The sequence below is a fragment of the Moschus berezovskii genome, chromosome 19 (assembly GCF_049115385.1).
Source record: "Moschus berezovskii isolate FMDL1 chromosome 19, NW_MosBer_1.0, whole genome shotgun sequence".
NCBI classification, from domain to species: domain Eukaryota; kingdom Metazoa; phylum Chordata; class Mammalia; order Artiodactyla; family Moschidae; genus Moschus; species Moschus berezovskii.
The window spans coordinates 40,280,038-40,306,374 of NC_142478.1; the positions used below are offsets into that span (position 1 = coordinate 40,280,038).

At 36.4% G+C, this 26,337-nt stretch overlaps 1 protein-coding gene across 3 annotated transcripts in view; it reads left to right on the forward strand.

Annotated features, from left to right (window-relative positions):
• Positions 1-26,337, forward strand: part of FSTL5 (follistatin like 5) — an 882,948-nt gene that overhangs the window by 535,302 nt on the left and 321,309 nt on the right. For all 3 annotated transcript variants that reach the window (XM_055405237.2, XM_088827832.1, XM_088827833.1), the window contains exon 6: positions 21,006-21,172. In XM_055405237.2, coding sequence (XP_055261212.1) covers positions 21,006-21,172 — 167 coding nt within the window. The remainder of the gene's footprint in view (positions 1-21,005; positions 21,173-26,337) is intronic.

Here is a 26,337-nt window from a genome sequence, read left to right on the forward strand (position 1 = left end):
CAGTATATGGGTTTGATTCACTTTTCTATTTACTTAACCAGGAAATACCTGTTTTACCTGTATTTCATACAGTGCTATAGTTTAGACTATTATTATTTAAGGATTACTGAAAACCCTTTCAGGTTTGCTTCAAAGTTTCTTTCAAAAATAATTGTATTTAATATTTCTAGTCAGTACTCTTTAAAAACATTTTTTCAGATAAGCAGGATAAAGATATAGTAGCCAATAAAATCTTCACAGTATTAAGAAACATTGTTGAATTGACACAAAAACTGAGATTTTTGCATGAAAAAAGCTTCAAAATATAGATTCTGATGTTTATTTCACAGTACTTCTTTTCTCAATTAATCAAGTGTGCTTTGGCAGTTCTGAGATCTACACATTTAGAATTTCAATTAAAGTCATACAAGTTCTAATTTGTATAAATGCATTTTCAAATTGTATAATTTAAATCTAGTACACTAATTTTAGCAATCAATATACAGAACATTCATGCAAAGTTATCTAGTTCATTGTGAAATTGCTCACATCTCTTCTTTGTTTTGATGATGAAAATAAATGACCCTAGATGTGAGCTCTTAGGTATTTAATTTACCAAAGAGCTTCCACTTGTATTGCATTTACATGGGATTTGTAATTTCAAGTTAGTAATATTATTTTAAATTATGGCTAGAAAGTCACAAGACATACATATTTAAAGTAATTAAAACTACATTCATATATGGAGAAAAGCCATTCCAAGCCTTGCAAGTGATAAGGAACTAGTATTGTATGGCAACAATCATAGGTTTATAAAGATTTTTAAATTTATGAATTTTTATTTTGGGAGAGATACAAATAAACCAAGAAAATCTATGTTTCTTCTTCAGTCCTAGTCCTCTCTAGAATTATATGAATAGATCTTAAATAAATGTTACCCATCCTTTCATTAATATTTTGTAAACTCAAACATGAGTGAGACAGAGCAAAAGTGAGCAAATATTGGCAATTTTTCAGATGAGGGAATCTGATTTTTGATTGTTAATGAAAAACTACACCAGGCAAGTTACAGAGACAAGGAAGACTTTATGAAGACTGTGGCAAGAGCAGGAGAGATTGAACTCAACTCCACTGAACTGGATTTGAACATGCATGTCTGCTAATTGGCACGTATTGGATTTAAACTGTTGCACTTTCACAGATACTGAAATCAGGGTACTATCTTCCTTGATTATCAAACGGAACCTCCTAGGATCAAGGTCCTCCTAGGACCTCGAGAAAGACGTTCATAGGTTATAAAACCCAGAACAAGCTTAGAGAAGGTTTACATCTCAAAGGGGCAGAGAAAGCATTTATAATTACAATTTTTCTAAGACAGGGAGATCAGAGGCTTATAATCCAGATAGGCTTTTGTTGTTGTTTATTAATGGTTTAGTCAAACTGAGAAAAGCATGAAGGCAGTCCTAGACAGATCTAGGTTCCTCTGATTTCTTAGAAAGAAAGTGGTAGCAGAGTTGATTCCTTCTCAAAGCATTTCTATTAAGCATCTTTTTGGTTAAAGACACATTGGAATTAAAGCGTTTCCTATTAAAATGTAAATATTCTCTTGGTAATCAAGCTTGTTCTCAGACTAGTACTGTGAATGACTTACATGCCAAAATCAGATAACATTTCTTCTGGCTGAGAATTGTGCCCAGAGAATTAGTATTTTGTTTGGAAGAATAGGGGAGAAATGATCACTGTTCTATATGATAAACTTGGAAACTATAGACCCAGTAGGATGCCACCATCAGGCACTAAGAAATTGCATTTGGATAAGACAAATTTAACTTACATTTACATTTTGCACTGAATTCTCAAAGTCACAACTGTTGTAGTTTTAATAAAAATTCATTCTTTTGTATTTATAGAGGACTCAAAGATAAAAAATACACTGGAGGTTTACAAACTCACCTATGTATAAATGGGCAGAATTTTCACATATCCTTCGTGTAATTAGTTTATGCTTAGTGTCAACTGAACAAAAAATTGCACAACCTAGAAGTTGAGAGTTATGCTTTTTTCAGTGGACATTTTAGGACTTCAAGCCCAGGAGACACACCATCTCATAAAAAGCTGAAAGACTGCTCCAAAAAGGCAAAAGGAAGGAGCCAGGATATATAGAAGCATTTGCAATAAAAAAACAGGTAGTCTCCCTTGTAATGCTCAGGGGTTACAAAAGATTACTATTTATAAAGAATAAAAATTAAATAAAAGAATAAATATAAAGAAAAACAGTCAAAAAAGCAAGAGAGTTCCAGAAAAATATCTACTTCTGCTTTATTGACTATGCCAAAGCCTTTGACTGTGTGGACCACAACAAATTCTGGAAAATTCTTAAAGAGATGGGAATACCAGACCACCTGGCCTGCCTCCTGAGAAATCTGTATGCAGGTCAGGAAGCAACAGTTAGAACTGGACATAGAACAACAGACTGGTTCCAATATATTGTTACCCTGCTTATTTAACTTATATGCAAAATACATCATGAGAAACGCTGGGCTGGATGAATCATAGGCTGAGATCCAGATTGCTGGGAGAAATATCAATAACCTCAATATTCAGATAACACCACCCTTAGGACAGAAAGTGAAGAAGAACTAAAGAACCTCTTGATGAAAGTGAAAGAGGAGAGTGAAAAATTTGGCTTAAACCTCAACATTCAGAAAACTAAGATCATGGCATCTGGTCCCATTACTTCATGGGAAACAGATGGGGAAACACTGGAAACAGTGACAGACTTTATTTTCTTGGGCTCCAAAATCACTGCAGATGGTGACTGCGGCCATGAAATTAAAGCACGCTTGCTCCTTGGAAGAAAAGTTATGACCAGCCTAGACAGCATATTAAAAAACAGAGACATTACTTTGTCAACAAAGGTCCATCTAGTCATAGCTATGGTTTTCCAGTAGTCATGTATGGATGTGAGAGTTGGACTCTATAGAAAGCTGAGCGCCAAAGAATTGATGTTTTTAAACTCTGGTGTTGGAGAAGACTGTAGGGTTCCTTGGACTCCAAGGACATCCAACCAGTCCATCCTAAAGGAAATCAGTCCTGAATATTCACTGGAGGGACTGATGCTGAAGCTGAAACTCCAATACTTTGGCCACCTGATGTGAAGAGCCACATCATTGGAAAAGACCCTGATGCTGGGAGGGATTGGGGGCAGGAGGAGAAGGGGATGACAGAGCATGAGATGGTTGGATGACATCACCGACTCAATGGACATGAGTTTGAGTAGACTCCAGGAGTTGGCAATGGACAGGGAGGCCTGGCGTGCTGCAGTCCATGGGGTCACAAAGAGTCGGACATGACTGAGCAACTGAGCTCAACTGAACTGAACTGAATAAAAGAAAACCAGATATATCATGTTAAGGAAAAGTCAGTGCTTTTCTCTGTATGGGAAGATACAAGAGTGTGGGATCATTGAAATCATTCCTTTGATATGCACCTCAGCTCTCTGGGGCCAGTATTCTGTGTTTTCATAGTGCATTTCTTCAGGGTACACCCTTGTTGATGGCTACAGCAGCTAACTGCTAGGTGGTCTTGGCAGTGGGTCACCTGTTTGTCTCCATTTTGAGCTTTCTCAGGGCTTACTGTCAGGGCAGCACTGATGTAATGGCTTCATGGCTGCAACATTCTTTGTTTACTGATATGACAGGCAATATTTTAGTTCTCATTAGTGTTCTGACCTAGAGAATGAGCAGAATCCAAGGGATGACACTTAAATAACTAAAGCATGTTGAAGGAAAGTGAACTAGAAAAGCAGTGTTTCCGTTTACTAGGTAACTTTCTATGAAGGGGCAATGTAAATATTTTAGACTTTGCATACCATAAGTTTCTCATAGCAACTGCTCAACTCTGCCTATATAGCTAAAATCAGCCGTAGACAATAATAGCACAGACAATAGCCGTAGACAATAATAGCAGTAATGAATGGATATGATTGTGATTTAATACAACTTTATAAAAGCAGGTGGTGGGTCAGATTTGGTCTATGCGTGTAGTTGCTAAGCCCACAAATAATGGGAACATTTGCTGATATGAAGATGGCTCTAATAATTCAATTCTTTCATAGCCTATCTCAGTGAATACTCTAGTTGCAAACACATGGTGATATTCATGGGGTTAAAAAAAAACAACTAAGTACAAGAACTAAGAATTTGCCAATAAACTTGAAAGTGACAAGTAAAAGAAAGGCTCTCTAGACATAAATGTCTTTGGAGTTGAAAAGGGCAATTCATTAGCTGATTAGTGCTTGACTGGATTGAGAATAGCCAGCTCCCTTTTTTGTAATTTTCTATTCATCAGTCTTGAGACGCTTTTGACCTGTGCATTACAAGGGAGATTCCCAGGCTCACAGCTGACACTACTTACTAAACCTGATGCTTTCCCAATTGTAAATGAATAAATTGGTATTTCAGGATAAACAAAAGTATCCCGTGGTTTCGATTAGCTCAGTCAATCCCCAATGGCCTAATTAATTCTGGATGAATTGTTCAAATTTGTTTCTGGATTTACATAGCTGAAGCCCAATCTTCTGATGCTGTTGAAGAGCTGCCAAAATGAACAGCCAGTGTTCAATTCCCTATTCTTCACATCCATTTGCTCTAACATCTTAGAGAGACTCTAACTCAGTAAAATTTCATAGTGAAGGCAAATGCTCCGGATCCCAGTTTTAGTTTTATCAATAATAGCAGTGCATTATAACTAACAGCAATCTCTCTTACCTGAATTGTTTCAATTAGGCAAACAATACGAAAGTCTTTTTTCAGTGGGAAATGTTCACATTCTCTTTCACTGTGTGGAATGAATAGTTCTTTCATTTAGCTCTGTCTGCCTGACTGTATCTTTTAAAATGGTGAATTTTTTTCAATTTATTAAAGACAGAGAAAATAATGTTGTTTGATTGACTCTTGCATTAACATCTTAGGGTTTCCCAGAGATAAACTGAAGGAATGAACACAGGTTAACTTTCTTTCCTTATATCTGGAATAGATTTTAACAGGCCACTGAGCACACAGTTAACATACAGGAAATGGGTATTGATTAGGTGATTGCTTTACCTTGACTGACGAATGAGTGCTCACAGCAAACTCCTCATGTAGGACTGTCTTTCTCGTACTTCTATGCAATTTCTCATCCCAGATTACTACACTGAATTTCATCTATAAGTGATCATATACTTTAAATAAATTATTAGAGCTAGCAAGATGATTCAGTATTTTATGCATTTAGGTCTTTAGATCATAATATAACATTTTTCTCAAATCATGTATGATGTTTATGCCAATAAACGGGGAAAAAGATACTTGATTACTTCAACATTTCATTGAATTTTTCACAACTTTCTCGAAATAGAAAAGTGATTATCATTATGTTTCAAGCCTTTTTTTAAACTTTTTATTTTATCTTGGAGTGATTAACAATGCTGTGGTAGTTTCAGTTGTACAACAATGTGATTCAGTTATACATGTACATGTGTGCCTGCTAAGTCACTTAATTCATGTCTGACTTTTTACAACCACATAGGCTGTAGACTGCCAGGCTGCTCTGTCCATTTCCAGGCAAGAATACTGGAGTGGTTTGCCATTTCTTCCCAACCCAGGGATCAAACCCTCATCTCTTATATCTCCTGTGTTGGTAGGCAAGTTCTTTACCATTAGCACGAATGGCACCCCACTCCAGTACTCTTGCCTGGAAAATCTCATGGACAGAGGAGCCTGGTAGGCTGCAGCCCATGGGGTTGCTAAGAGTCAGACACAACTGAGAAACTTCACTTTCACTTTTCACTTTCATGCATTGGAGAAGGAAATGGCAACCCACTCCAGTGTTCTTGGCTGGAGAAACCCAGGGCTGGGAGAGTCCGGTGGGCTGCCGTTTATGGGGTCGCACAGAGTAGGACACGACTGAAGCAACTTAGCAGGAGCAGCAGCAGCACCACCTGAGAAGCCATGTACATGTGTGTATTATTTTTTAAATTATTTTCCCATTTAGGTTGTTATATAACATTGAGCAGAGTTCCATGTGCTGTATTGTAGGTCCCTGTTGGCAATCTATTTTAAACATAGCAATGTGGACATGTGTGGGGAGACAGCAAATTGGCCAAGATGGCATTATCAGGCTCTATTGCCCCATTTTTTGTAAATAATGATTATGTAGCAGCTGAGATCGCTTATAGCACTGTGCATGCACACCAAGCAGTACTTGCTTGGTCACAAGCTACTTTGTGCATTAAGATCCGCCTAAAAAGTGGTGGCATTACTGCTGCATCATGGCTGTGTCCATTGGGTCAGCCATGAGGAGAGAATGCAGCATGTTTACTGCTTCGGCTGCTTCATCAACCAAGAGAGGACATTGTTCTGGCTTCTCTGTCAGCTAGGGGAAAGACTGTGCTGTGTTAGGTTATGCTATGGCTGCTGCTACAGCTGTTGCCTCAGCCAGGAGAGAGTAAACATGTCCACAGTTACTATGGCTCCTCGAGACTCCTTCCAACCTCTGAGCCTGCACCTTGCTTACCCTGGGTTCAGTGAACACTGTGGACAGTGTGATCAGCAAGACAATTGGTGCTGTGAGCAGGATCAGCAAGACAACATGTAAATCTCAGACTCCTAGTAACAAATTCATTCTCTAAATCTGTGAGTCTGTCTATGTTTTGCAAATAAGTTCATTTGTATCAACTATTTTAGATTTCACATGTAAGTGATATCATATGATATTTGTCTTTTTCTGTCTGATTTCACTCAGTATGACTATGTCTAAGTCCATCCATGTGCTGCAAATGGCATCATTTCGTTCTTTTTAATGGCTGAGTAGTCCATTATAGGTATGTACAACATCTTCTTTTTCTATTCATATGTCAGTGGGCATTCAGTTTGTTTCCTTGTCTTGGCTATTGTAAACAGTGCTGCAACAAACACTGGGATACATGTATCCTTTTGACCATATTTTTTTTCTCCAGATATATGCCCAAGGGTGGGATTGCAGTCATATGACAACTGCATTTTTTGTTTTTTTAAGGAATGTTCATACTGCTTTCCAAAGTCATAGTCTTTTTCTTTTAACATACATATATTTAAGTTTAACCTCAAGGGCACTTAGTTTGTAGGTAAATGTAAAGCTAGAGCATAAGTAGCCTGATGGGTCATGAGACATTTTTTTTCTCTCACGCTTGAATAATATCTATGAAAATTACACCCATGTGATTTTATATAAGCAATTCCTTTCTCAAAGTAATCATAATGTATATTTATAAACTGGGTGAAATGGTGACTATCTTAACACACAAGCACTTCAACAGCTCTTCATTAGTAATAACATCTGTAACTTATGGAGAATTTACTAAAGGCCAGGTGTAGTCATAAGTATTTTAAAACATCATATCTTATCTTCACAACATTTCTAAGAGTTAGGTACCATCTTTTCAAAAAGATGAAAAAAAAACAGAGAGACAGAGTTTAAATCACTTGTGAAGAATCTTCTCAACAGTGTGCATTTGAAATCAAACCGGGTAAACCATCAAGCCCATCTTTGCATGAAATGTTCCCTTGGAATCTCTAATTTTCTTGAAGAGATCTCTTGTTTTTCCTATTTTGTTGTTTTCCTCTATTTCTTTGCATTGATCACTGAGGAAGGCTTTCTTATCTCTCCTTGCTATTCTTCCGAACTCTGCATTCAGATGCTTATATCTTTCCTTTTCTCCTTTGCTTTTCACTCCTCTTCTTTTCACAGCTATTTGTAAGGCCTCCTCAGACAGTCATTTTACTTTTTTGCATTTCTTTTCCATGGGATGGGATAAAGGACAGAAATGGTATGGACCTAACAGAAGCAGAAGATATTAAGAAGAGGTGGCAAGAATACACAGAAGAACTGTACAAAAAAGATCTTCACGACCAAGATAGTCACGATAACGTGATCACTGACCTAGAGCCAGACATCTTGGAATGTGAAGTCAAGTGGGCCTTAGAAAGCATCACTATGAACAAAGCTAGTGGAGGTGATGGAATTCCAGCTGAGCTATTTCAAATCTTGAAAGATGATGCTGTGAAAGTGCTGCACTCAATATGCCAGCAAATTTGGAAAACTCAGCAATGGCCACAGGACTGGAAAAGGTCAGTCTTCATTCCAGTCCCAAAGAAAGGCAATGCCAAAGAATGCTCAAACTACCGCACAATTGCACTCATCTCACATGCTAGTAAAGTCATGCTCAAAATTCTCCAAGCCAGGCTTCAGCAATATGTGAACGGTGAACTTCCAGAGGTTCAGGCAGGTTTCAGAAAAGGCAGATGCACCAGAGATCAAATTGCCAACATCCGCTGAATCATGGAGAAAGCAAGAGAGTTCCAGAAAGACATCTATTTCTGCTTCATTGACTATGCCAAAGCCTTTGACTGTGTGGATCACAATAAACTGTGGAACATTCTGAAAGAGATGGGAATACCAGACCACCTGACCTGCCCCTTGAGAAACCTGTATGCAGGTCAGGAAGCAACAGTCAGAACTGTACATGGAACAACAGACTGGTTCCAAATAGGAAAAGGAGTACGTCAAGGCTGTATATTGTCACCTTGCTTATTTAACTTATATGCAGAGTACATCATGAGGAACGCTGGGCTGGAAGAAGCACAAGCTGGAATCAAGATTGCTGGGAGAAATATCAATAACCTCAGATATGCAGATGACACTACCCTTATGGCAGAAAGTGAAGAGGAACTCAAAAGCCTTTTGATGAAAGTGAAAGAGGAGCGTGAAAAGGTTGGCTTGAAGCTCAACATTCAGAAAACAAAGATCATGGCATCTGGTCCCATCACTTCATGGGAAATAGATGGAAAAACAGTGGAAACAGTGTCAGACTTTATTTTTTGGGGCTCCAGAATCACTGCAGATGCTGATTGCAGCCATGAAATTAAAAGACGCTTGCTCCTTGGAAGGAAAGTTATGACCAACCTTGATAGTATATTAAAAAGCAGAGACATTACTTTGCCAACCAAGGTCCGTCTAGTCAAGGCTATGGTTTTTCCCTTGGTCATGTATGGATGTGAGAGTTGGACTATGAAGAAAGCTGATCGCCAAAGAATTGATGCTTTTGAACTGTGGTGTTGGAGAAGACTCTTGAGAGTTCCTTGTACTGTTAGGAGATCCAACCAGTCCATTCTAGAGGAGATCAATCTTGGGTGTTCATTGGAAGGACTGATGCTAAAGCTGAAACTCCAATCGTTTGGCCACCTCATGCGACGAGTTGACTCACTGGAAAAGACTCTGATACTGGGAAAGGTTGGGGGCGGGAGGAGAAGAGGACAACAGAGAATGAGATGGCTGGATAGCATCACCGACTTGTGGACATGAGTTTGAGTGAACTCCAGGAGTTGGTGATGGTCAGGGAGGCCTGGCGTGCTGTGATTCATGGGGTCGCGGAGAGTCGGACACAACTGAGCGACTGAACTGAACTGAACTTAAACCATCAAGCCATGTCTCAGATCTGAGTCTTGCTGGTAATATAGTTCATGCCTTCATCCCCCATGCTATGAAGGCTCCTTTGTCAGCATGTATCTTTTTAAGACAACTACTTTACAGATTATCCAAAGATTGGGTGTTTTCTTTCTTCTCACCAATTGTGCTCATGAATTTAAACTCCTCTTTTTGTGTCCTGTTGCATTCGGGAAAGTTCCTGTCTGATCGCAAGATGTCTGGTGAAACTTCAATTATTTAATTCTTCCTTAACTGAGGGTACCATAATTAGAAAAAAATGTTAGGATCACTAAACATCTACTCATATATGTGAAGATTAAATAAATCAACAACTTAGAACAATGTCTTGGCAAATGTTAGGTAATGAGTGAGTGATAGTCACTCAGTCATGTCCAACTCTTTGCAACTCCATGGGCTATGCAGTCCGTGGAATTCTCTAGGCCAGAATACTGGAGTGGATAGCCTTTCCAACTGAGTTACAAAGGAAGGCCAAAAATATAAGAGTGCGTATCCCTTCTTCAGCAGATATTCCTGACCCAGGAATTGAACTCAGTTCTCCTGCACTGCAGGCAGATTCTTTACCAACTAAGCTATCAGGGAAGCCTTGTTGACAATTACTTCCTTTTATTCTTGCCCTACAAGGAATGACTCTCTTGTTAGGAAACACTAAACTTGGTATAATATACCTTGAAATATCAGTACCCTATTATCCCAGACTATATGCTTATCATGATAAAATTGTCCAGTTGTATGCACTCCAATTTTTCCAAATCATAAAGTTGAAATTAACTTGACTACTTTGGGTGGCTAACCAAATTCTCTGTTGGATACAATTTTGGTTAAATCAGGTTTCAAAAAAAACTATTCTTCATAAAAAATTATTTTTCAAGCCATTAGTGTCATACATATCATTGAATGAATGGTCTTATTCTTCAGTTTAATATTCAACTATGTATAATTTATTTGAAAGAAAGAAATTAAAATGGAACAGAAAAGTTGAATGGTAATTGTATTATACGTGTAAGACCACAGAAGGAATATCAAAATCATGAATAAATAAAAAGGAAAATGAGACTGCCTATTGTGACCATGTAAAACTGCTTGAAGTATTATCAAAATACAGTCCTGTCTATAATAATATATTTTCCTTATTACTAGTTATAAAGTGAATAAAAATGAAATTTTAATTTTGAACAAGAATCTTTTTTGCTTCATTGTTTTATAGAAAAATCTTTTATGGAAAAGTCTTTTTAAAAATATTTCCCCATAGTTTTAAATCCCACCAATGACACACACAAAAATGACCTTTGGTTTTAACTACAAAATACTTTTATTTATGTATGTCATTATAAGTCTTTCTTCTTTCGTTCAGAACTTGTGGAAGAAATAATTCTATTCTCACTTAAATTCTCAGAAGTTTCTTCGCTAGTGGCTTCATTTCCTGAGGATAAACTTGGGATTTCTTTTTCCTATTCCTTATTAGATTCATTTTTCCACATTTAGACCTATTTTATTTTTTCCTCTATTCAGTATATTAAAGATATCTTGAATACATATTTATTGCTTCCTCTGCATTGTCTTTATAACACTTGAATATCCTGCCATCTCTGTGTCATACTATAGGCTTCCACAAGGCATATAGATAACTGAGTCCTTAGAAACATGAGCTGGCAGGGAAAGTTTCTCTAGTTGATCTTCATTTACCAATGCAGAAAGAAAGTTTTATGTAAAGTTATTCTTCAAATTATGTAACAATTCATGTTGCTTCAAATTCTTCTTGACATTAGACTTAGTGATCTATACCAATCTAAAAGATTTGGCTTAAATTTGTATCTCACTGATTATTTGTATATTTTGAACACTTTTTCAGATTTTTCTTAGCCATGGATTAACTCATTCATAAAGCATTTCTTTGAGTCTCTTGTTGGTAGTTCTTTGGAGATTTTTCTTATCAATTTTTCTTAGCCATGGATTAACTCATTCATAAAGCATTTCTTTGAGTCTCTTGTTGGTAGTTCTTTGGAGATTTTTCTTATCAATTTTCAGAGTCTATTAATTCTATGTATAATAACTTTGCTAGCTTTGTAGATGGAAAGTATCTTTTCCTGCTTTGTTGCTTGCATTTCTGGTCCATTAATAGTGTCTTCAGATCTGTGTGAGGGTCAGGAAGCAACAGTTAAAACTGGACATGGAACAATAGACTGGTTCCAAGTAGAGAAAGGAGTACGTCAAGGCTGTATATTGTCACCCTGCTTATTTAACTTATATGCAGAGTACATCATGAGAAAGGCTGGGCTGGATGAGGCAATAGCTAGAATCAAGATTGCCAGGAAAAATATTAATAACCTCAGATATGCAGATGATACCACCCTTATGGCAGAAAGAAAAGAACTAAAGAGCCTCTTGATGAAAGTGAAAGAAGAGAGTGAAAAAGTTGGCTTAAAACTAACATTGAGAAAACTAAGATCGTGGCATCTGGTCTCATCATTTCATGGTAAATAGATGGGGAAACAGTGAAAACAGTGACAGATTTATTTTCTTGGGCTCCAAAATCACTGCAGATGGTGAGTGGAGTCAGGAAATTAAAAGACCCTTTCTCCTTGGAAGAAAATCTATGACCAAACTAGAGAGAATATTAAAAATCAGAGACATTACTTTGCCAACGAAGGTCCATCTAGTCAAAGCTATGATTTTTCTAGTAGTCATGTATGGATGTGAGAGTTGGACTATAAAGAAAGCTGAGCACTGAAGAATTGATGCTTTTGAACTATGGTGTTGGAGAATACTCTTGAGAGTCCCTTGGTCACCAAGGAGATCCAATCAGTCCATCCTAAAGGAAATCAGTCCCGAATATTCATTGGAAGGACTGAAGCTGACTCCAATTCTTGGCCACCTGATGTGAAGAACTGACTCATTAGAAAAGACCCTGTTGCTGGGAAAGATTGAAGGCAAATAGAAAAGGGGACGATAGAGGATGAGATTGTCGGATGGCATCACTGACTCAACGGACATGAGTTTGAGTGAACTCCAGGATTTGGTGATGGACAGGGAGGCCTGGCGTGCTGTGATTCATGGGGTTGCAAAGAGTCAGACATGACTGAATTGAACTGAACTGAACTGAATAGTATCTTTTGAGGAGCAAATGATCTAAATAATAATGTATCAAACATATAAATCATCTCTGTAAAGGTAACTTTTTCTTCCTTGTTTAAGAATAATTCTCAATATAAGATTATGAAGATATTTTATTTCCATTATATATTATTATGAATATATTTATTGTTATTATAAATGTGCATAATTATATTATCATTCACTCTTGAAGTATCAAAGTTTTAAAATCTAATACATATTTAAGCACCTTCTTTTCTCTCTTTTCCTGTTTGTATCTTTAAGCTTCCATCTAAAAGCATTTTCCTTTGCCTGAAGAAATTCCTTCAGAATTGACCTTAAGACAAGTTATTAGACATGTATTTTCTTACTATTTTTTGAAAGCGTATTTATTTTAATTTGTATGTGTGTGTATAAAATTCTAAGATTGATTTTACTTTGTTATATAAGTGTTTTGAACACTTATATAATCCTAGTAGCCTCTTGTTCCTATTTGCACTGATGGTATCAGTTACCTAACTCTCCTTACTGGGAAGTCAATCTGTATTTTTTCATCTACATAATCTTTAGATTTGTCTTTTATTTTCTTCAGTTTCACTACTGTATATGTGTGGATTATTCTAGTGTTCTATTTGCTTTGCTTGACATTTGATGATTGTAAAACCTATAGATTAGAGTCTCGATATTTAGAGAAATCCCTTAGCTACTATTTCTTCAAATACTGCTTCTGCCCAATTACCTTTGTTTCTTCCTTCTGGGTTTCACATAAACCTTTTTGTGTTAATCTCAAATTTTAATTTTCTGCTTTTAATTCTGTAATGTTTCTTTTAGGCTCTTTCTCAGTTTATGACTTATTTTTTATTATGGATATAATCTGTTCTTAATAACATCAATTTAAATCTTAATTTCAGGGTTTATTTATGGGGTTGGCAAAAAACTTCATTTCGTTTTTTCTGTAAGCTGGCTATAGTAGCATGTTGTTGTCTTTTTAACTTCATTCAAAGCAGTTTTGTTTGATTGTATTGTGACAGTTGTCATATCAGTGTACATTCAGTTCAGTTCAGTCTCTCAATTGTGTCTGACTCTTTGCGACCCCATGGACTGTAGAATGCCAGGCCTCCCTGTCCATCGCCAACTCCCGGAGTTTACTCAAACTCATGTCAATTGAGTTGGTGATACCATCCAAACATCTCATCCTCTGTCATCCCCTCTCCTCCGCCTTCAATATTTCCCATTATCAGGGTCTTTTCTAATGAGTCAGTTCTTCACATCAGGTGGACAGAGTATTGGAGTTTCAGCTCCAGCATCAGTCCTTTCAATGAATATTCAGGACTTATTGCCTTTAGAATGGACTGGTTGGATCTCCTTGCAGTCCAAGGGACTCTCAAGAGTCTTCTCCAACACTGCAATTCAAGAGCATCATTTCTTCGGTGCTCAGCTTTCTTTATAATCCAACTCTCACATCCATACATGACTACTGGAAAAACCATAGCTTTGACTAGATGGACATTTGTTGCAAAGTAATGTCTCTTTTTTTAATATGCTGTCTAGGTTGGCCATAACTTTTCTCCCAAAGAGCAGGAGTCTTAATTTCATGGCTGCAGTCACCATCTGCAGTGATTTTGGAGCCCCAAAAAGTAAAGTCTGTAACTGTACATTAAAGTTTATCAAAACTGGTAAAATTTTGTGTAGCAATTTAAATATTGAAGATGAAAGAAAAAAATCCAACATTGTTGGCATATTATGCTATATTATTTCAAGAAAGGTAAAAATGCAATTGAAATGCTAAAAGAAAAATTATGCAGTGTTTGAGAAGGTGTTATGACTGATCAGATATGTTAAAAGTGGTTTGAGAAGTTTCATGCTGGAGATTTATTGCTGGAGGATGCTCCAAGGTTGGGTAGGTCAAAGGAAGTTTATAGCGATCAAATCAAGAAGTTAATTGAGGACAAACATTACACCATGTGGGAGATAGCCCACATACTCAAAATATCCACATCAAGTGCCGAAAATAATTTGTACCAGCTTGGTTATGTTTATCATTTTTATGTTTAGGTTCCACATATGTTAAGCAAAAAAGCCTTTTTGACCATTTTTCTGCAGGTGATTCTCTACTTAAATGTAACGAAAACATCCTGTCTTTTAAACAAATTGTCATGTGCAATGAAAAGTGGATACTGTACCATAATGTGGAATGGAAGTGATCATGGGGCAAGCAAAAGGAGCCACCAACAGCCACACCAAAGGCCAGCTTTACTCAAATAAACCGATGCTGTGTATATGGTGGGATTGAAGTGGAATCCTCTATTATAATCTCCTTCTGAAAAACCAAGTGATTAGTTCCAACAAGTACTTTTCTCAGTTAGACCAACTAAAAGCAGCACTTGATGAAAAATATAGTCAACAGAAAACACATAATCTTCCATTAGGATAATGCAAGACCACATATTTCTTTGCAACCAGGCAAAAGCTGTTACAGCTTCTCTGAGAAGTTCTGATTCATCCACCATATTCACAAGGCTTTGCACCTTTAGATTTCCATTTATTTTTGTCTTTACAATATTCTCTCAGAAAAAAAGAATTCCTTTGTGACCAATGCAATATTTTCTACTTATATAATTAATATTTAGCTCTTTAATCAACTTATAATGTTTGTAGATTATATATTTAAGTTCTTTTTTAGAATTTCTAACCTGATTTTGCTTTCATAAACCTAAATTTTACAAACTTGATGTGTTTGTTATTGTTGTTATTTCATTTCTTCTTATTCTCATAACTTGTTGTTCAGTTGCTAAGTCATATCTGACTCTTTGTGACCCCACTAACTGCTTCATGCCACTTTCCCTGTTCATCACTATCTCCCAGAGTTTGCTCTGACTCATGTCCGTTGAGTCAGTGATGCTATCCAACCATCTCATCCTCTGTCATCCCCTTCTCCTCTTTCCCTCAATCTTTTGCAACATCAGGGTCTTTTCCAGTGAGTCACATCTTCACATCAGGTGGCCAAAGTACTAGAGTTTCAGCTTCAGAATCAGTCCTTCCAATGAATATTTAGGACTAATTTCCTTTAGGATTGACTGGTTTGATCTTGCTGTTCATTTTCATAATTCTTCTCATAATGCTGTAGTCTTTTTGTGTGTGTGCCATATAATCCTTCATTGTTCACTGGATATTTTCTTTAAAATTTTTATAACAATAGTTAGATAAACTAGAATGATGTCATCTTAATATGGAGAGGAAGACTGTTTTATGAGACACCTAGACAAAAGTAGCCTGCAATTCACACATTCACTAGTAGAGTGAGGCACTTTAAACTCCTGTCACAGAGGGAGGTGGTACCTATCCCATCTGTTCCATGCCTCTAGGTATGAGAAACCACATAGGGCATTTAGGCTTCTCTCATCTTCTTATGGTGGAAAAATTCCCAAAGCAATGTGACACCATTCAGGACGTAGTCTGGGAAATTTCTCAATGTCTTATTTCTTTCCTAGTTAAGAATGAGAAAAAAAATTATCTCTTTCATATATTCTTTAAAATGTATTATGTATGTTTAATTCAGGGTTATTTATTTGTTTGTTGCTGTTTTATTTCTTTAGTGGAAGAGTTTGTCCAAATTGTCTAATACATTGCCATTGAAGAAGTTTCTAATTCTTTTCTTAAATTCATTTTGTTTTGTTTTTATAATACACATTGTGATATAAGTATATAACAGCTTATAGATAATCAAGTAGCATAAAAACTCCAGACATTTTTTCATAATAAGTTAATGTATATATTGGCATGTCTAACAGTGTTCTTGCCTGGAGAATCCCAGGGACGGGGGAGCCTGGTGGGCTTCCGTCTATGGGGTCACACAGAGTCGGACACGACTGAAGTGACTTAGCAGCAGCAGCAGCAGCAGCAACTTAGATCAGACTTAACGTTTATTTGGAAATCACTTATTTCTTAGTAGACAATGCCATAATAATTTCCCAGTTAAAGAGCTTGTCATTGACTATGGTTTTCTTACTGTGAAAATAATTAATTCATTCTTTCTATACTTCCTAAATGTCTTTTGTTGTGATTTTTTAAATAATTATCTGCTTTTAATTAATTAATAATTTCTGTTAGCGGAATAGAGAAGGGAAAATACATGTTATTTGAAAATATCACTGATTAAATATCTTCTAGGTTTCATTCCTACAGCAGGAACTATAAGCATGATCTGCTCAACAAATTATGAGGCTAATATTTAAATAAATTAGATATTCAACATAAGTATACACTTAGGAACTTGAAAAGATGTAGGTGTTAGAAGAACAGAATTCTGTTTGTGATAAATTATGATATACAGAATTGATTTTCAGTTACTAAAATGATCTTCTTTTATAAACTGGTGTTTCACAAATATTCGAAATATTTTCTTCCCTTTCTGTACTACTTGAAATAATAACTTTACCATAGTTCTTATTGCTATTCCTATCAACTAGTTACTATTGGAATAAAGTACTTAAAGTTGTATTCAACTACTCTTGTCTATCCAACTTCAGGTTCTGCTAGAGAAGAATTCAATTTTTCATTCCTTTGAAAACAAACACTTTATACTCCTCTAAGTCAAATTGTGAAAGTATAAAAAGAGATCCATAGAAAAACTATTTTTTTGCCTCTCAGCCTTTCCAAGTAAGAAAACAAAAGAAGCTGATCTGGAAATGGCATTGATAGTCTTCATAATACAAGATCAAAGGAAACACCATAACTAGAGCTCTGGTTTCTTTGAATTCTTGAGACAGCTTCCAATAAGAGGCCAAGCTTATAGGTCAAAAAAAAGTACTGACATGTTTCAAAAAGCTCAGTAATATCTGTTATATCTAACCTATGTGCTTTTACCTTTGGTCAGGACATTAAATGACATTCTGTCATGTGATGCATGATTTTAAAGAAGACCTTCAAATGTGCATTATCATTGAAGCTAAAGAGACAGAGTACTAAAATGATAGATGCTATCCACTGCACATAAGTTCCTTGCCTGTGCATAACTACCATAAGATATTTGTGGACAGAATGCAAAAAAAAAAAAATGTCATTGATGTATATCCACAAAGTTGTGTATTAATTGTAACTGATATAGAATTACATTTTCAACATTTTTTCTTTAAAATTCTTATTTCTAAACTAACAACTATAATCACTAACATACACAGAAACACTCAGATACACTCAATCTCACCTCTTTAAACTGGCTCACATAATTGGTTTCATAACTATTGTTTCAGGTTGTTAATGTATTTCTAGGTATAAGCATCATTTCTCTATGAGATATATGAGTGTGACATATTTTATAAACATTTTACTTACCATAAAAGCATCTTGAAAGACATTAGAATACAAGAATAACAATATTTAACATTTGTGATTTTTTGAGACTAAATCTTAGTCTGGTAATAACTAAAAGAAAGATGATTAATGATGACCATGTCAATTTTGTAAATAAAAGAAATCTTGCAGCTAAATTTTCTTAAGGAAAGCACCACTTGATTTTGAAGAACAACTTTTAAACATAATTATATTTGTGCATGTAGCTCTATATAATTATTAAGGAAAAGGTGAAATGTGTAACATGAAACCTATAGGAAAAAAGGTCTAAAGACTCTTTAAAATACGTATTAGTTAATAGCACATATTACTGAGATAATTTTTAAAATCATTTAAAAACATAATCTCCAAATTAACATAAAAATTTTTGCTGTGCATGTTAATATTCCCTGGGTGAATAGTAATTCTTAATTCTAATTAGGCAACCTCTCAAAAAATTACATTTTAAAAGGATGTCCTACATAATGTTATGCCAAATCTCAGCATTTATTTTAAGATATTCATGTTATCTAATTAGCATTGTAATATATAACTACTGAAAGCACAACTATTTGAATGGCCTAAGACCTAATACCAGATGCAAAAGTTTAGTGAAGGTATTTCAAGGTGACTCAGTACCAACTCTATTATTAAATGTCAGAATAGCCAATGTTAACATGCTGTTTTTATAATCAGATGTCTCATTATCTTGCACATGATTTTATGAGGAACCAGAAACTGAAATTCAGGAATGCTAATGAAAATTATTAATAATTCTTATGTGGCACCCTACATTATGCTATTACTTTTATAGTTTTCTGTCTTCCCTTTAAGTTTGTAATATAAATAAAAAGACATAAAGATACCCTGTCTACAATTATCAAAAATGTCATGAGTCTAATTAGTGAAATATATTTTCTTTTAGAGATTTCATATAATTATATATCTATAGAAAAGTACAACAGAGTGAATATTAGAGAAAAGATGATTGACCATATTCCCTATGGTCTTATTACTCAGGGAACATTGAAATAAAATGTGAATACGGATAAATGTCATTAAGGAACATTAAATTGTCAATACAAATGACTGGCCAAGACACTTGTTCCTCATTTCTTTCATTTCATTCAGTGGTGTAATGAACAAAAGAATAAATTTGACTGAGTCTCTACTCATAGGGTTTTTCAATTTCAAAAGATTGCCTGTCCCATCCTTTGACAACACAAAACAATGAGGGCTTAAATAACTATGACTTTTAGGTTTAAAGACAAGATCTTATATAACAGCACTTAACAAGTGCATGTAGGGGATAATATGTTAAATTCTGGCATTCTGAGACAAAGATATGTGCTATTTTTGATGTTACAATTTTTAATAGTACCAAAAATTCAAAGAACTGTTTGCTGAATGCACACTGTATGCTAAGTCGCTTCTGTCCTGTCTGACTCTTTGTGACCCCATGGACTGTAGCCCTCAAGGCCTCTCTGTCCATGGGATTCTCCAGGCAAGAGTACTGGAATGGGTTGCCATTTCCTCCTCCAGGGAATCTTCCTGACCCAGGGATAAAACCCACATCTCTTGTGTGTAATGCATTGGCAGGCAGGCTCTTTCTATAAAAATCATTTGATTAGCATTTACCTTCCTCCTTAAGAAGAAGACAGGATTCAGAGAGAGACAAAAAGTTGTAGTGGTGAAAAGGAAGGGAGGAGACAGCACTGACTGTACCTGATAATATTGATTGCAAATGAAAAACCACCACTTTTGACAGTCAACTCCCCCATCATAAAAAGTATCATCAACAGCAACAAAGGAACAAAAGACAATTATGGTCTCTCCACCCCCACAGAAATTTCAGTGAGAATAGTGACTTTGCTCTTTCTGTCCTGAAAGACAATGAGCAAAATCAAAATGCAAGACTCCATCATGGCATAGAAATGATAGCATGCCAGTGAATGTCATTTGAAAACTAAAGGGCAATTGTCAAATGGATGAAGACAGGCGGGATTATCCCAGGCATTTCTCCTGATAATGGGTGATGCTGGGAATGACACAGTTCATTCCCAATATTGGTAAGGATTGTCTAGAATCGGGACAGGAAAGCAGATCCAAATTCAAATAATATTTCCTGCTATAGCATTATAATTAGAAAAGTGTTCAATGGTTATTTAAAATATATGTAAATTTTATGAATTAAGAAATGGCTTTACTGTACTCACACTGTGTGATAGAGGCAGCTGACAGAATTTTAGGAAATTGTTGTTTGGTTGGTGAATTTCAGTTTTTCCTCCTTCAACTTCCCAAATAAATCTTACTCCTTTAGAGTCAATTTATGTTTCCCAGCCGGAGAAGGCAATGGCAAGCCACTCCAGTACTATTGCCTAGAAAATCCCATGGATGGAGGAGCCTGGTAGGCTGCAGTCCGTGGGGTCGCTACTAGTCGGACACGACTGAGCGACTTCACTTTCACTTTTCACTTTCACACATTGGAGAAGGAAATGGCAACCCACTCCAGTGTTCTTGCCTAGAGAATCCCAGGGACGGGGGAGCCTGGTGGGCTTCCGTCTATGGGGTCACACAGAGTCGGACACGACTGAAGTGACTTAGCAGCAGCAGCAGCATGTTTCCCAGCATAACGATGCATTTTACCCATTCAGCTATACTAGTGTTCTCTGAAGCCAGCCAGCAATGATCTCACCTCACCCACAATATAAATCTATCAGTGAATAAACAACATCATTTTTATTTCAATGCCGGTGACACACTACATGTCCATTTGGCAGTTAAATAATTTATCTCTCTTCTGGGTGCAATCTGCCAGGCTTATTATAACTCTACTTCTGATATTCATTTCATGTTTAATAGTTCTGTGCCTCATGAGGATGCCTGTCAATCAAAGAAACTGAAATGTCATTCTGACCTTTTATTGGAAACAATTTACTCTTTTTCTCATTTCATCACAAGCTTTTCTCCATTTTATACAATTTAAAAGCTTTAATTAGTTGTATTCAGAAACTTTATACTAATTAACTTTACAAAACTACATGCTCCTCAACATTCCTGACACTTTATGTTTTCAGAGGTTATCCAGTTGAGTCTGCCTGAAGATCAGAAACTAAGCGTCACAGCCGCAACAGTGGGGCAGAGTACCGTTCTGAGCTGCGCCATTCAGGGAGCACTGAAACCCCCCATCATTTGGAAGAGGAACAATATTATTCTGAACAACTTAGATTTGGAAGACATCAATGTAAGTACATAAGCAGAAGTTGTGCATAATTTGTGTATCTCATGTGGTATAGTTTAGACCTTGTGAAGTCTGAGGAGCTTAACGAAATCAGATATTACAATTGAAGAGAAATATTACACTGCCATATCCATTCTACTGTCTGGAAGGCATTTATGGAATATTTAAAATTATCCAAATCACTTGTTTAAGCATGGTAAGCACGTTATATACCACTGTGTTGGTGAAATTGCCTCAACTTAAATCATAAAGTTCTGGCTTTAAGAATTTCTGTAATTACCAACAACTAAATAAATGGCAATCCACTCCAGTACTCTTACCTGGAAAATCCCATGGATGGAGAAGCCTGGCGAGCTACAGTCCATGGGGTGGCAGAGTCGGACATGACTGAGTGACTTCACTTTCACTTTTCTTTCAATCACTATATACTAGCTATTAGAGTTGCAACAGCCTGTAGCTTACAAAGTGTTAAGTGGGTAAAGGCAGTTTTAGCTTCAAATACTTCATAATGTATTCAAACAACACATATTAATAAAATAAATAAGCCGTTTATTTCCTGGAATGAAGGAATATATTTCATCACTGATTATATCTAGAGATTCAGAATCTAAATTCAATAGATTTAGCCCCAGTCGTGAGACAAAACCTGAACAACTGCAGGAAATTAATTTCTTCCTTCCATGTCGTCTATTGAAAATGAGCATGGAGAAGTGAGCATCATCTTAGATGATGGAAAGAAGTGAAAATTGTATGTTATGGGATGTCCGCAGAAATGAGTTGAGCCTATCGTTTTCCTTAGTGTTGTATTTGTGTATAAATTTTATTTTTTACTCTCGCTTAAGAGAGCCATCACCTATCTACTTATTCTTTGCTACTTCATAAAGAATCCCTAAATCACAGGTGCAAGATATTCACTCACATTTGTTACATTTTACTAATATTCTTGTTTAATGTCTTTGAGTGCTTCAAAAGAGAAATGCCTCCAATTTCATAATTTTTTACTTTAATAAAATTTTTCTAACTTTCCTTATATCCGGGAAATTTCGTCAGGTTATATGGAGAATAATGTTTAATTCGCCAAGATGCTAAGACACTTTGTGCCATGATCTCAGGACCATTCAAAATTTTTAAGAGGCATGGCCTTAGACAAAATCATCTCAGGTTTGTGTTATGGGTTATTCTGTTTGCTTTTTATTTTTAACTGAGGTAAATGGTATATAATATTTTATTTGTTTCAGAGGTAAATCATAAAGCAATCAATCTTTGTACACATTGCGAAGCAATTACCATAATAAGTCTAGTTACCATCCATCATCCTACAGTTGACCCCCTTCACTTATTTCCCCAACTCTTTTACCCTTTCCAATCTGATAACTGCCCATCTGTCCTCTGTATATAGTTCTGTGTTGTATGTTTGCTTTGTTTTTTATACTCCATATATAAGTGAAATTGTCTGATTTGTTTCATTTAGCATAACACCCTTTGGTCTGCTATAGAAAATGACATTTCCTTCTTTTTATTTGGCTGAGCAGTATCCACTGTGTGTATATTTGTGTGTGTGTGAGAGAGGGGGAGAGAGAGAGAAAGAGAGCTCTCCTCAGTTGCATCCAACTCTTTGAGACCCCATGGACCACAGCCCACCAGGCTCCTCTGATCATGGGATTTTCTGGAAAGAATAATGGAGTCGGTTGCCATACCCTCCTCCAGTGGATCGTACTGACTCAGAGATTAAAATCGTGTCCCCTGCTTCTCAGGTGGATTTTTAAACTGCTGAGGCATTGGAGGGAAACACTCAGCAGGTAAAGAATCTGCCTGCAACGCAGGAGACACAGGAGATATGCATTCAATCCCTGGGTCAGGAAGATTGTCTAGTGGAGGAAATGGCAACTCACTTGAGTATTCTTGCCTAAAAGATCCCATGGAGAGAGGCGCCTGTAGGGCTACATTCCATCGAGTCATAAATAGTTGAACATAACTGAGCAACTGAGCACACACACACACACAAATATATATGCATCACATCATTATCCATATATAGGCAGTAATTTGCTTCCATATCTTAATTATTGTAAATAATGCTGTATTAAACATAGAAACACATATATCTTTTTGAATTAGTGTGTTCATTTTCTTAGGTTAAGTACACAGAAGTGGAATACCTGGGTTATATGATAGTTTTATTTTTAATTTTATGAGTAAACTCCATAGTGTTTTGCATAGTGGCTGCACCAATTGACATTTCCACCAACAGTGTACAAGGTTTCCCTTTTCTCCACATCGTCTCTAGCACTTATTATTTCATGTAGTTTTGGTAACTGTCATTCTAACAGGTGTGAGATGACATCTTACTGTGGTTTTGATTTGCATTTCTCTGATAGTGATGTTGAACATCTTTTTGTGTGGCTGCTGTCAATCTGAATTTCTTCTTAGGAAAAGCATGTTGGAAAAAATATTTGCAAACCACATGCTTGGTAAGGAGCTAATATCCACAACACATCAATACCTCAAATACCTCAATAGCAAAACAGCCAGCAATCCAATCAAAAACATAGGTAGAGAATCCAAATAGATATTTTTCCTAAGAAGAAATTCAGATTGACAACAGTCACACAAAAAGATGCTGTGTTTGGTTTTTTTTTTATTTTGCAGATGGTATCCTTTGCTGTCCAGATGCATTTTATTTAATGCACTCTACTTGCTTGGTTTTGCTTTGGTTGCCGTTGTTTTTTTGGCTAAGAGCCCGAAAGTCCACAAGAAGTGTGAAATCAAGGAGCTCTGCTGTTGTTCAGTCACTCAGTTGTGTCTGTGAGCCCATGGACTTTTGCATGCCAGGCTTCCCTTTCGTTCACTATCTCCAGGAGTTTGCTCAAACTCAAGGAGCTTAGCACCTATGTTTCTTTCTAGAAGGTTTTATGGTTTCAGTATCACATGCAAGTCATTAATCCGTTTTGTATTTATTTTTATGTATGGTGTAAGATAGTGGTCCAATTTCAATCTTTTGATATGGCTGTCCAATCTTCCCGACACAATTTATTTAAGGGACTGTTCTTCCCCATTGCATATCCTTGGCTCTTTTATTATTAATGTTATTATCTGTGAGTTTATTTCTGGGTTCTTTATTCTTTTCCATTGATATATGTATCTGTTTCCATGGAAGGCCATATTCTTTTTATTACTATAAGTTTGTAGTATTGTTTGTAATCAGGAAGCATGATGCCTCCAGCTTTGTTTTGCTATCTTAAGAGTAATTACACTATTCAAGGTCTTTATGATTCCAAAGAAATTTTATAGTAATTTATTGTATTTTTTCAAAGAATTTATCCATTTCTTTCAGGTTGTCAATTTGTTAGTGTATAATTTTATGATCCTATGCATTTCTCTGGTATCACTTGTAACAATCTCTCTTTTCATTTTTTTAATTTATTTATTTTTTAATAGTAGGATAATTGTTTAACATAATTTTGTGTTTTCTATCAAACCTCAACATGAATCAGCCATAGGTATACATATATCTCCTCCCTCTTGAACCTCCTTCCCGTCTCACTCCCCATCCGACCATGCTAGATTGATACAGAGCCCCTGTTTGAGTTTCCTGCAACATACAGCAAATTCCAGTTGGCAATCTATTTTACATATGGTAATTCAGGTATGACCTAGATCAAAGACCTTATGATTATACAGTGGAAGTGACAAATAGATTCAAGGGATTAGAAGTGATACAGTGCCTGAAGAACTATAGATGGAGTTTCCTAACATTGTACAGGACACATTGATCAAGACTATCCCCAAGAAAAAGAAATGCAAAAGGCAAAATGGTTGTCTGAGGAGGCCTTACAAATATCTAAGAAAAGAAGAGACGTGAAAGGCAAAGGAGAAAAGGAAAGATATAGCCATTTGAATGCAGAGTTCCAAAGAAGAGCATGAGAGAGAGAAGAAAGCATTCCACAGTGATCAATGCAAAGAAATAGAGGAAAATAATAGAATAGGAAAGACTAGAGATCTCTTCAGATAAGGCAATGGCAAGCCACTCCAGCACTCATGCCTAGAAAATTGCATGGACAGAGGAGCCTGGTGGGCTGCAGTCCATGGGGTCGCTACTAGTCGGACACGACTGAGCAACTTCACTTTCACTTTTCACTTTCACACATTGGAGAAGGAAATGGCAACCCACTCCAGTGTTCTTGCCTGGAGAATCCCAGGGATGGCGAAGCCTGGTCAGCTGCCGTCAATGGGGTCGCACAGAGTCGGACACGACTGAAGCCACAGCAGCAGCAGCAGAGATCTCTTCAAGAAAATTAGTGATACCAAGGGAACATTTCATGCAATGATGGGCACAATAAAGGACAGAAATGGTATGGACCTAACAGAAGCAGAAGATATTAAGAAGAGGTGGCAGGAATAAACAGAACTATAAAAAAGAGATCTTAACGACCCATATAAGCACAATGGTGTGATCATTCACCTAGAGCCAGACATCCTGGAAAGTAAAGTTAAATGGGCCTTACGAAGCTCACTACAAACAAAGTTAGAGGAGGTGATAGAATTTCAGTGGAGCTATTTCAAATCCTAAAAGATGATGCTGTGAAAGTGCTTCTATCAATATGCCAGCAAATTTGGAAAACTTAGCAGTGGCCACAGGACTGGAAAAGGTCAGGTTTCATTACAATCCCAAAGAAGGACAATGCCAAAAAATGTTCAAACTACCTCAAAAGTGCACTCAATTCACACTAGCAAAGTAATGCTCACAATTCTCCAAGCCAGGCTTTAACAATACGTGAACTGTGAACTTTCAGATGTTCAGGTTGGAAAAGGCAGAGGAACCAGAGATCAAATTGCCAACAACCATTGGATCATAGAAAAAGCAAGAGAATTCCAAAAACAACATCTATTTCTGCTTTCCTCATTATGCCAAAGCCTTTGACTGTGTGGATCACAACTGTGGAAAATTCTTCAAGAGATGGGAATACCAGACCACCTTAACTGCCCCGTGAGAAATCTGTATGCAGGTTGAGAAACAACAGTTAGTAACAGACATGCAACAACAGACTGGTTTCAAATTTAGAAAGGAAAACGTCAAGGCTATATATTGTCACCCTGCTTATTTAACTTATATACAGAGTACATCACGCAAAATGTCAAGCTGGATGAAGCACAAGCTGGAATCAAGA